The sequence below is a fragment of the Nestor notabilis genome, unplaced genomic scaffold, assembly GCF_000696875.1.
Source record: "Nestor notabilis isolate BGI_N333 unplaced genomic scaffold, ASM69687v1 scaffold1364, whole genome shotgun sequence".
In the NCBI taxonomy this organism is placed as follows: domain Eukaryota; kingdom Metazoa; phylum Chordata; class Aves; order Psittaciformes; family Psittacidae; genus Nestor; species Nestor notabilis.
In genome coordinates this window covers 397,430-409,741 of record NW_009926120.1, presented here as the reverse complement: position 1 = coordinate 409,741, position 12,312 = coordinate 397,430, and the positions used below count along the sequence as shown (strand labels likewise).

The 12,312-nt window shown below is 52.9% G+C and overlaps 1 protein-coding gene across 1 annotated transcript in view; it reads left to right on the top strand.

Moving 5' to 3' along the window:
• Nucleotides 1–239: 239 nt before the first annotated feature.
• The window catches only part of DNAH9 (dynein, axonemal, heavy chain 9), a 172,874-nt gene continuing 160,801 nt past the window's right edge, over nucleotides 240–12,312 (top strand). The window contains 7 exon segments of the mRNA XM_010013395.1: nucleotides 240–538; nucleotides 2,664–2,822; nucleotides 3,522–3,652; nucleotides 6,430–6,641; nucleotides 6,829–7,062; nucleotides 9,059–9,226; nucleotides 11,229–11,345. Of these exon segments, the coding sequence (XP_010011697.1) occupies nucleotides 240–538; nucleotides 2,664–2,822; nucleotides 3,522–3,652; nucleotides 6,430–6,641; nucleotides 6,829–7,062; nucleotides 9,059–9,226; nucleotides 11,229–11,345 (1,320 nt within the window).

The following is a 12,312-nucleotide window of genomic DNA, read 5'->3' as shown; positions in this document are numbered from 1 at the left end:
GAGGAGGTGCCGTGAAGGCAAGGGGAGGAGAACCCATGGTGCTGTCCTCAGATGCAGGGCTGAGGGAGCCTGACGATGGGGCTGCTCACTTTGTCTGCTGGTTTCCACCTTTCTCTGCTGCTTGCATTCAGGGGAAGGGATGTACTTGTGCACGGAGTGGGCCTGTAGAGGGGTTTGATGAGGTCTGTTCATCGTCATCTGCCCTTGTTTCATGTAGCAGGGAAATGCTTGAGGCAGAAATGGGTGTCCAGGCTTGGCCAAGCAAGGACCTTGGAGCCTGGTGGCCTGTCTGTCTCCTGAAGCACTTGTTTCTCATTGCTCTTTCATGACTCCTGCTGTAGGTGATTGTGCCCATCCTGACAAACCAGAAGAACCATCAGGGCTGGCCACGAGTGGTGTCACAAGACCTTATACGTCATGTCCACAACCTAAAAAGCACTGTTTTCAGGGTTGTTGGCCAAGTAAAGGGCAAGACCTTGCTGCCTCTTCCAGCTGGTTCAGAGGGAATGGAGGACATTGATCTGGAAAATGAGAAATGGTGAGTACAGCCCTGACTCTCCTCGTCTCCTCCTGCTGATGCTGGTACTGGCTCCTCTGGGGAGCCTCTCCCCACTCATGGAGATTCTTCTTGCTCCCTGTCATCTGCTGCTCACCCAGCCCAGGCAAGAAGAGCTCAGGCAGTGCCCAGGCATGTGGGCACATGAAGAAGCAATGAACTGCTCAGATCAATGAGGATAAAACCCAACCCCAGGAGAGGTTTTACCCTGTTTTATAGGTAAATGACCTGCCTGGTAGAGGTCCATGCTGCCTGCTTGGGCAGGACTGTTCTGCCTCCTTTTAAACCTGGATTTATCATGCAAAGGTACAGGAAAAAACACCTACAACTTCTTGCAAGCTCCTAAACTGCTCATGGTCCCGTAGAGAAGGTTAGAACCTGTTGTGTCTGTCCTGGAGAAGCAGGGTGGCTTCCAGACACCCACTGCCTTTCCTGGTGTTTCTCTTCAATAAGTAAATGAATGACTTGGATAATTTGGGTTCTCTCCAGTCATAGGTGGACCTCCCTAGTAGCTCTCATGATTCTGAAGGTCACTTACAGCCCTGAGGGCCAGTCCCCATGAAAGCCACCCCAGATTTTCTGACTAGTTATAATCATAGAATGGAATCATGGAAACATTGAGGTTGGAAAAGCCCTTTAAGCTCATCCAGTCCAACCGTAAGCTCATCAAGTCCAACCATTCCCAGCAGCGCCAAGGCCACCACTAACCCCTGGCACTGAGGCCTCGGCTACACGGCCTGTGAACACTTGCAGGGACGGTGACTCCAGCACTGCCCTGGGCAGCCTGTTCCAATGCCTGAGCACCCTCTGGGGAAGGAATTGTTCCTCAGCACCATCTAAACCTGCCCTGGTGCAGCTTGAGGCCATTTCCTCTTGTCCCATGCCTTGTTTCTTGGGAGCAGAGACCAGCCCCCTCCTGGCTCCATCCTCCTGTCAGGCAGTTGGAGAGAGCGATAAGGTCCCCCCTGAGCCTTCTCTTCTCCAGACTAACCCCCCCAGGTCCCTCAGCCCTTCCTCATGACACTTGTGCTCCAGGCCCTGCACCAGCTCCAGTGCCCTTCTCTGGCCCTGCTCCAGCACCTCAATGTCTCTCTTGCAGTGAGGGACCCAGAACTGACACAGGATTTGAGGTGCAGCCTCACTGAGGCCCCAGTCCTGCTGCTCACACTGGTGCTGACACAGGCCAGGATGCTATTGACCTTCTTGGCCACCTGAGCACACTGCTGGCCCAACATCCCCAGATCCCTTTTCACAAGCAGTTTCCAGCCACTCTTCCCAAGCCTGGAGCATTGCAGGGGGGTTTTGTGACCCATGTGCAGGACCGAGCACTGCTTATTGAACCACACAGCTGGCCACAGCCCATCACTCCAGCCTGTCCAGATCCCTTTGCAGAGCCTTCCTACCCTCCAGCAGATCAGCACTCCTGCCCAGCGTGAGGTGCACTGGATGCCCTTGCCCACATAACTGGGCAGCCATGGGAGGCAGAGCCCCCTGCGCAGCCAGGAATCTACCCTGCAGCTGAGGACCCCTCATCCTTTGCTAGATGATACATCTCATTGCAGCTGCAGGAACTTCCACCCTGGTCCTCCCAGGAAGCCAGGTTGCTGCCAGAGGCTGCAAGGATGGTAGGATTTTGGCTGTGGCAGTGCTGTGAGCCTGGCCCAATCCTAAATAACATGTCTGGAAGGTCCATAGAGCAGATGTGTTTGCACATCATGTCATCTCCTGAGGTCCCCCAGGTGGAAGCATGTGGCGCAGACATGAGCTACAGCCCACTCTGTGTACTTTCTCTCTGACCTGAGTTATTGGCTGTTGGGAGGTGGAATACATTCAGGGAGAGCAGTACAAGGAGAGATAATGCTGCTGGAGGTTTGGCTTTCCAGGTCAGACCCTGAACCTGAATGGATCTGATGCCACAGTGACTGGCTGTGCAGAGAGCTGGCCACTGGCTTTTGGGTTTTGATTGTTTTGGGGTGTTGAAAGGTGAAGCTAGACTGTAATGTGTAAACCCCTGCCATCCACGGTGTCATTTGAAGTATAGATCCAGTTGAGCATTGCCCATCAACAAGGGGAAAGCAAAGTTAACCTCGTGGTCTGTTGCCTGCAGCCTGGAGCTGATAGATAAATCTCTTGTCTATGCCACTGAGTCATCCATCATAGACTGGAGCTACCAGGTCCAGGAAGCACTGAAGAAAGAGTCTTCAGAGCCTCTTCTGCAGGGCAGCAATCCCAACCCGAAGATGGAACTGGAGTTCTGGAACAACAGGTACCCTGGGGGGCCTGGCCAGGGCATGGTGGTCACTGGCTTTGGTTTTGGGTGGAGGGAGAGTGCTGGAGACAGATAGAGCTGCTACTTGTGTGACTCGAGAAGAGCAAGTGCCTGCGATTCATCGTGACTTGAGCTAAGGAGCATTGCTCCTGCACATGGACTAATCAGGGCCTGCAAAGTGTCAGGGAGGTCACTGGGCCCTGGGCTGTGTTTTAACTTAACCCCAACACAGGGGGACACCTCCTTCACTAGCAACCAGCCACAGGAGGAAGAGCTGAGGGGCACCTTCTGTAGTGTCTTCTGGAAGCAGTGCACCTCGGTGCCTGCACTTCATCTGTGCACACCAGGAGGAGTGTAGAGGCTCAAGGGCCACGGAGTGGCATTTCTTTCTGCTCTTTGAAAACTCTTGGGCTGTGTCAGTTCATGATTCAAAGCTCTTCCTGCTGGAGAGCTGTTACTGATTCTGCAGAAGCATCTCATGGCTTCCTTCAGAAGTGTTCTGGCAGCGGCAGAGCTGTGGTGGTGCTGAACCCCAGCACTGTCTGTCTGTCCTGTGGGGCTTGTCCGTGTCTCCTGCAGGAGCTTCCTCCCATTTTCTTTCACTCAGCCCATGTGCAGCTGAAGGAAATTGTGGATCAGGGCCAGGGGAAGTGAGTGGTGTGGGGGGACAGCTCTAACGTATCTTGGCTGTTGCAGGTGTGAGGACCTGGAATGCATTTACAACCAGCTGAGAACCAAGAAGGTCAGGAACATGATGGAGGTGCTGAAGAGAGTTGAGAGCAGTTACGTCCCAGCCTTCAACACTATGCTCATGGATGTTGAGGCAGGTAAGATGCTGGGGCAACTTCACCATAGTGCTGGCTTCTTGCCTTTGTCCATAGGCTGGTGGTGCTGGTCTCAAGCCCAGTGGGGCTGTAGTGGCACTGCTGTGATCGCAGGGCCTGCAGCCTTGTTCCTGGCCCTGTCTGCTCCATGGGGTGCAGCAGGGCTGCTTGAGCTTGATCTGTTGCTTTTGTTTACAGGCTGAGACAAGCCTGATCCCTGGTCTGTTGAGCCAGATCCTTCCCAAAGGTCAGAGTGAGTGGATCTGGGAATTCTCTCTGCTGTAATAAAGCATCCAAGCTGATAGAGCTGGGCTGGGTCAGCCTGGATTAGAGAAGGCTGCTGAAGGGGAGACCTTAGAGCAGCTCCAGTGCCTAAAGGGGCTCCAGGAAACCTGGAAAGGGGCTTTGGACAAGGGCCTGTAGGGACAGGCCAAGGGGAATCGCTTTAACCTGCCAGACGGGAGACCGAGATGAGCTCTGAGGCATAAGTTCTTCCCTGTGAGGGTGCTGAGGTGCTGGCACAGGGTGCCCAGACAAGCTGTGGCTGCCCCATCCCTGGCAGTGTTCAAGGCCAGGTTGGACACAGGGGCTTGGAGCAACCTGCTCTAGTGGAAGGTGTCCCTGCCCGTGGCAGGGGTTGGAGCTGGCGGAGCTTTAAGGTCCCTTCTAACACAAACCCATCTGGGATTCTGGGATCCACACGAATCCAGCAGGACTTACCCCAACTTTTGCAGTGTGGTGAGAGGCCTGGTACCCGTGAAGGAGCTGCAGCATGGTGTGACCATGGCCCATGTGTCTGCCTACATCCCTGCCCAGTAATGTCCTCCTGGGTGCAAGGTCTGGCCTGCTCACAGCTTTCCTGGCCTTCTTGACAGGGAGATGGGTGCAAGGATGCTGTGGGGCAGGCGACCTGTAGATGGTGGTGTGCATCAGCAAATATGCCTTCCCCTCTCCTGTGTTTTCCCAGTTTGGCACAACGCAGCAAGACAAGAGAGCTGGGAGGAGGAAAACGACAGGATTGCATTTCCCAGTTCAGGGAACTAAAAACTTATAAGGAAGATGACTCAGGCTTTGCTAGCTGAATGCATGCTGATGGGTTACCCTGTTCTTTACTCCTTTCCATGGAAACATTTAATCTAGTAGGGATCTGTGTCACACTCTGTCATGTGCAGTTTATATGGGCTCGAGAAAAACTCTTCTGTAAGGAGGTAGGAGTTCCTTGTCACACTAATCCTATGGTTCTATAATTAATGCTTTAAGGAGCTAATCAAAATACAACAAATATCTGGGTTTAATGCAGTTACAGCAACATTCCCCCTGAGTGCAGCATTTCTGTTACAGCACAGTTGGGATTTGTTGTCACCTGCCTTTGTCTCTGCTCCTCTCCCTGCTGGTGTGCTGGGGTGGCTGTTGTCTGTCTTTGCTGGGAGAGCAATGTTGGGACTGGGAGTTTCTTCTTCCTTGGGGTTTTTGGGGTAGGTTTTATTTGTATTCATGCTCTTCTGTCACTTCTTGTTGATCCGCAGGTTTAGTTGCACAATGATCACTTGGTTTTGTTAATGCTTCATCCTTCAGGGTAAAACCACAGAGCTGTACAAAGCTAAGGGAAAGCTTTCAACCACTCAGACATTAGATACGTTGCTGTCATAAAATCATAGAATCCCAGACTGGTTTGGGTTGGAAAGGATGTTAAAGCTTATCCAGTCCCAACAGATCATCCAGTTCCAATTCCCTGCCACTTCCACTAGAGCAGGTTGCTCCAAGCTCCTGTGTCCAACCGGGCCTTGAACACTGCCAGGGATGGGGCAGCCACAGCTTGTCTGGGCACCCTGTGCCAGCACCTCAGCACCCTCACAGGGAAGAACTTCTGCCTTAGATCCAACCTGAACTTCCCCTGTTTCAGTTTGAACCCATCACCGCTTGTCCTATCACTCCAGTCCCTCATGAAGGTCTCTCCCCAGCATCCTTGTAGCCCCCTTCAGACCTTGGAAGCTGCTCTGAGGTCTCCACACAGCTTCTCTTTTCCAGGCTGAACAACCCCAATGTTCTCAGCCTGTCTGCATACAGGAGGTGCTCCAGCCCCTGATCATCCTCGTGGCCTCCTCTGGACTTGCTCCAACAGCTCCATGTCCTTATGTTGGGGACACCAGCAGTGCATACAGTGCTGCAAGTGGGGTCTCCCCAGAGCACAGCAGAGGGGCAGGATCCCCTTCGTGACCTGCTGCTCATGCTCTGAGGGTGCAGCTCAGCACATGGGGGGTTTCTGGGCTCAAGCACACACTGAAGCAACTCATGTTCAGTATCTCCTCACCCAGCATCCCCAAGTCTTTCTCCTCAGGCTGCTCTGAATCACTTCCCGGTTCAACCTGTGTCTGTGCCTGGGACTGCCCTGACCCAGGGGCAGGACCTTGCACTTGGCTTGGTTGAACTTCATGAGGTTCTCACTGTTCCAGGTCCCTCTGGATCCCATCCACTTCCTCCCATGTGCTGACTGCACCACACAGCTTGGTGTGCACAACATGTAGGAGCTGTGTGTTCAGGCCCTGCACAGAGCCCTGCCCCAGCTCCCTGTCGCTCGTCTTCATGTCAGTGTATATTGTGTTGTGGTCAGTGCTGTTGGTGAGCAGTGTTGATGGGTGAGCACTCTCCAGCACACATGTAGGTGAGTGTGCTCCATGCTCATCATGACTCTTTGTTTTCCCAGGGACCTTCCATCCAGTTTATAACCCAGCACACCACAGCTTGGTGCATCTCACCACTTCTCCCATCTCTTAACACAGCTTTGGCCGAAGCTCAGGACATCCAGCTGCACCTGATGCCCCTCAAGCGCCACTTGGAGGACATCGAGAGGGTGGAGTTCAGTGAGGTGAAGCCTTTCCTGGTCCCTCTGCTCCACGTGGTGTGTTTGATCTGGGTCAGCTCCAAGCACTACAACGTGCCCACACGGATAGTAGTGCTGCTCCAGGAAATCTGCAACCTCCTTGTCCAGCGGGTGCGTGACCACAGTGCCTGCATTTGCCAAGGGGATTCTTTCATGCAAGTCCCCTTTCTCCTCCTTTCCCTCATCCTTCCCTGGCAAAGGGATTCTTAATTTGAGAGGTGGGATCAAACATGTTCAGTGCAAGAAGTCACCGTTCTCTGTGGCAGCAGAAGTGACCTCTCACAGTTTGCTTTTCCAGGCCATGGTGTACCTGTGTCCAGAAGATCTTCTGAAAGGAGAGATGGAAGAGAGCCTGGGCAAGGTGCAGCTGGTGCTCAGCATCCTGAATGCGTTCAAAGAGGCCTTTGAGGAGAGAAGGGAAAGGCTGCACATGTATTATGGACCAGGCCAAGAAGTGAGGGAGTGGGACTTCCATGCTGTGATGGTGTTTGCAAGGCTGGACAGCTTCCTGAAGAGGCTGGAGATGGTGGAGGTGAGGCTCTGGTCTTGAAAACTATTGCAAGCCTTCAGGAGAGGTCTGTAGCCATGAACTCACTTGCTGGCATCTTCCTTTCTTGTAGCTTCACCCGATGCCAGGGAATGGGACACTTCTTTGCTGTTAGGTCTCCTGTTACAGCAAGGCTGGGACCTTTTTTTACCATGTCCTGTTTGCTGCATGTGTAAGATGTGTAGTTGTGTCCTTCTGCTCAGGTTGGTCAGTGTGTTGTTCCCAAAGAGTCCTGCTGGACTCCTTCCTGGGCAAAGGAATGGGGATTACTGGAGGCTGTTCTTATCACGGCTGTAAATAAAGCTCTACCATCTCCTAGTCCGTCTATTGCCATCAGAGACGCCCCAGAGCTGGGTCCTGCCTGACCTGGAGAGCCCTCATGCTCCCCTTGAGAATGGCCACACGGGCCTGGGGACAAGCAGAGAAACATTCCTCACCAGCTCATCCCTTTGATACTGGATTTCAGTGGCACCTTCACATCCTAATGTTCTGTCCACCCCTGGAGCTGGAGGTGATGTTCTGCAGAGAGCGGGTCTGAGTGTGTGGGGCAGCCCCGTGCTGTGTCTGGGGAGCACAGCCACACAGACACTGTCCTCACCAGCTCTCTCTTGCGTGGTTAACAGCACACCCTCATCTGCTCTCCACACCGTTCTCGAGTGAAGCTCTTTCTTTACCATTGCTATGTCCCCAGGGGGCAGGATCAGGTGCGCAGGGTACAAGTAGCTGGCGTTTGCCTTCTTCAGAGGAAGGTTTGTTTGGTTTTCTCCTTGTTCTCAGTGGATCAGGTTTTACTTATTTAAACATGCTGTATAACTTGATGCATTCTGTAATTAGCTAATGGAGCTGGTGCAGGGCCTGGAGCACAAGTGTCATGAGGAAAGGCTGAGGGACCTGGGGGTTTAGTCTGGAGAAGAGAAGGCTCAGGGGGGACCTTATCGCTCTCTCCAACTGCCTGACAGGAGGATGGAGCCAGGAGGGGGGCTGGTCTCTGCTCCCAAGGAACAAGGCATGGGACAAGAGGAAATGGCCTCAAGCTGCCCCAGGGCAGGTTTAGATGGTGCTGAGGAACAATTCCTTGCCCAGAGGGTGCTCAGGCATTGGAACAGGCTGCCCAGGGCAGTGCTGGAGCCACCGTCCCTGCAAGTGTTCACAGGCCGTGTAGCCGAGGCCTCAGTGCCAGGGGTTAGTGGTGGCCTTGGCAGTAGTTGGACTTGATGATCTTGAAGGTCTTTTCCAACCTGGTTGATTCCATGATTCAGTGTTGAAAACCTCCACGAGGTCCCACACCTCCTGGCACATCAAAGGCTGCAGCACGTGCAGGCAGAGAGGATGCCTGTGGAGGGAGCTGGAAAATAAGAATTAAAAGCTCCAGGAGCTTCTGCCTCTCCCCATCTCTATTCCCTCCCCTTCTTACCAAGCGGCACAGTAAGACAAAGCAAGGGGCAGCTGTTATTTCTGTATTAGTTTTGCCTTACAAGGTATCTGTTAAAATTAATGTGGTTTTACAAAACAGTGTGCATGGGGGGAAAGGAAGGGATGTGGAGCTGCTGGAGTGAGACAATCAGCTGAGCAGGGTCAGTGACACCCACTTGGACACAGGGAGGTTTGGGCAGGAGCTTTGACACTTTTACACGTGAACATCAGCAGTCTCCTCTTGGTCAATACCTCTAGCACTGGGATTCTCAGCTCTGTGGACGACACACCAGGGTCTGCTTGGACTTGTCCTTTAAATACCCTTAAAAGCAGTTTTATGGTTGTTGTAGTACTTCTAGTGGTAGCAGCAGGGTCCCCCTGGAGAGAGCCATGCTCTGAGCAGCTGCTGATGACCAGGACAGGCAGGATCTAGTCTCCCCCTTTCCTGGTTGTGCCACTCAGCTCGGGGACATCCCTGGAATGGCAGCATGCACAGCTTTGTGTGACCACTGTTACCATCTTCTTTTGTCAATATATTAACTTATGTGTCTCTCCATTGACTTTGAAGGATCTTCTGGCAACTGCCTTGGACCTGATGAAGCTGGAAAAGATGGAGTTCAGCGGGATCAAAGGGAAGGCCCTGGGCCAGCAGGTGCTGGACATGTATGAGGACTTCCAGGAGGCGTACAAGGTGTTGGCAGAGCAGACCTATGACTGCCTTGACCTGACCAACAGGGTAGGTGGGACCAGCTTGTGGTAACTCAGGTAACGTGTGTGTGTTCCCAAAGCAGCAGCTTCCTCTGCCATGGAGCCCTGGCTCATGTGCAGTCCTGCTGACCTCTTCCCAGCTCCTTCCCTTTCATTATGATCCGAGCTGTCACCAGAGAGAACAGGGAGGCCCTGGCCTTCCCTGCAGAGATTTGGGAGTTCTTGCAGGTCTGTATTTAGCATATTGTGGTAGCTCAGGACCTGAGACCAGGGCAGCTGGGAAACAGGGATTTCCATGCCCTTTCCACAGGCTTTCCCTCTATGTGGTGCTTGCTGGTGTAGTTGAGCTGTACCAACATCCCTGTTTCTTTGCTTTCAGGCTCTTGGTGTCCAGCTTATGTGGTGAGGGCCAGCTCAGGTAGCCTCTGGGGATGTGTTTGCTCTTGTCTTAGATGAACACATGGCATCTGGTGCTCTTGGAATTCAAAGACTCCACGTTGTGTTATCAGTAGTGCTTTAATTAAAGGAATCTTGCCAGCCCTCTGGGTCACAGCTCAGTGGCTACCTGGATCACAGATGCTCACAGCAGCATGTCATGCAAACAGGGCAGAGCAAACATGCCTTGGGCCTCCCTACTGCCTGTTCACAAACTCCTGCTCTTGGCTTTGACACCGAGCAGCTTGGCCTCAGGGTGAGCTGTGAAGGAAGGGTGAGAATGGGGTTTCTGAAATGGTCCCATCTGGGTCCCATGGTTGTGGCTGATCTCGGAGGATCTTTGATTTCTTCTGCTGTTTGTCCTGTTTGCCCTGGGGTCAGCTTGCTGTGCCTGAGGAGCAGGACAGGGTCAGGCCTCTCCACACATCTGGAAGTGGGAGGGCTAGAACTGGGGTGACCATAGGGAAGCTCCGTGCTGAGGAGCTCCAGTCTCACACCGCTGTGACACACACACAAGTGGAAGGTGATCCTGGGACAAAGCTCTGGCTCCAGCAGGCTCCTGCCTTGCTCCCTCTGTGCTGGGGTGGAAGGTGTCAGGGCTGGCAGAGGGACATGGGGCTGCTGTGCTTTGCTTTTGGGCGTTGGGACTTGTTTGCTGTGGGGATGGCTGCCTTGTGCTTTGCTTCCTGTAGTTCCCAGCATATGTCTGCAGTGGTGGCATGTCCCCAGTGCTGCCTGGAGCATACTGCTGCTCTGTGTCAGCCCTGCCTCAGGAGGGAGGGCACAGGAGGAATGGTGACATGGCTCGGGCTCAGTGGCCCCGTGGCCTTTGTGTGACTGAGTCGTGCTTGTTCTTTCAGTGCTTGTGTTTTGCACCCTCTGTTGCTTTCTAGAGCCTCTTTTAGAGCTAAACCAGGGCATCTGGTTCTGCTGGAGCTCAGCAGTGGTAGTAGCAAAAGCTGTTGTCTTATGGCACAGCCTAATTCTTAGTGGTTTTGTCCAAGCCAGGACAGAAGGACTGAAGTCTCCCAGTTTGTCAAGTTGAGGCTTTGATTTGGGCTCTTCTACCTGTAGGAAAACAAACCTAGATTTTACACTTCAATTTGAAAGGATTTATTACAACTTGAACAGGATAAGCAGTGACAGAAGAGGATGGAAGTTACAGAAACACCGGTCTGGTGAGGTTAGAAAGGACCTCTGGAGATCACCTGGTCCACCTTCCCTGCTCAAAGCAGGCTCAGCTAGAGCAAGGCTGTGAGCAGTCAGCTAAACCATCTCCAAGGTTGAATATGTCCAAGGGTAGAGACTCGACAACCTCTCTGGGCAACGTGTACCAGTGTTCTGAGCTGCCTTTATTGTTGTCCCACTTGCAGCCAACCCAAGGTGAAAACCACAGGCTTGTTTTGCCTTGGAAGTAGTTGGATTTGGAACCCAGCAGGTTCATCTGTGGGTTTGCTGGATGATGGTGTAGCCTTCAGGTCAAGTGGTTTAATTCCTGGTGAATAGGAAGAGGAAAGATGTCTGGATCAGGAGGTTGCAGGTACCTTCTCAGTGCCCTCTCACAGCCTCGCAGCTGCTCTTCTCTTTTCCCACAGGAATTTGAGCAAGATGCCTTGGAATTCCAGCAGAAAGTAGAAGACATCGACCACCGGTTGGGCACTGTTTTCACCCAGGCTTTCGATGATGCCTCAGACTTGGAGCATGCCTTAAAGGTGTGTTGCTTGTGTTCCTTGTCTTCTGGAGAGGGGAAATTGGGCACCTGTGGTTTGCATGGGTGAGAATCCCACTGAGGTGGGATCCTGGGCAGCTACAGGCACACGGGGACGGACAGTGGCACAATGAGACTCGCAGCTTTTGGGCTGCTTTTGGTTAGTGATGCTCAGGCTTGTGGGTCCCTCCCAAAGTGTCAAACCGTGGAGCTGGGAGCAGCATGTTTGCTGGAAGCTTTGGGAGGGTTTCAGCTCTTGCCACGAGGAAACAAAGAGAACAGAAGGCCTCTGCTCATCGTAGGAGGAGCAGTCACGTTAGTCACATCAGGCTCTCAGATGTTTGACTTGGGTGGTGGGGGAAATTCTGCTTTCTGTGGGATTTCCTGGTGGGAACTGCTGCTAAAGCCCAGGGGATGGTTGTTAATATCAATTTGTTCATATTGATAATACCTGGATGTGTTTTAGACTTGGAAATGGGGGTTTTCCAGGAACCAGACTGCTCTGTTCATCTTGCAGGAAAAGGAAATGGGATTTTATGAATAATTTCAGTACAAGTGTTTGTAGAAAAGCCCGTGGGAAGTGAGAGCAATTCCCTTTGGAAGGGTTTGGAAAAATAGCAGAGTTTGAAACATTTGAAGAATGCCAGTTGGAATATGGTTCCAAACTCACGGCAAGAGAGACATTGAGGTGCTGGAGCGGGGCCAGAGAAGGGCACCGGAGCTGGTGCAGGGCCTGGAGCACAAGTGTCATGAGGAAGGGCTGAGGGACCTGGGGGGGTTAGTCTGGAGAAGAGAAGGCTCAGGGGGGACCTTATCGCTCTCTCCAACTGCCTGACAGGAGGATGGAGCCAGGAGGGGGGCTGGTCTCTGCTCCCAAGGAACAAGGGAGGGGACAAGAGGAAATGGCCTCAAGCTGCCCCAGGGCAGGTTTAGATGGAGCTGAGGAACAACTCCTTGCCCAGAGGGGGCCA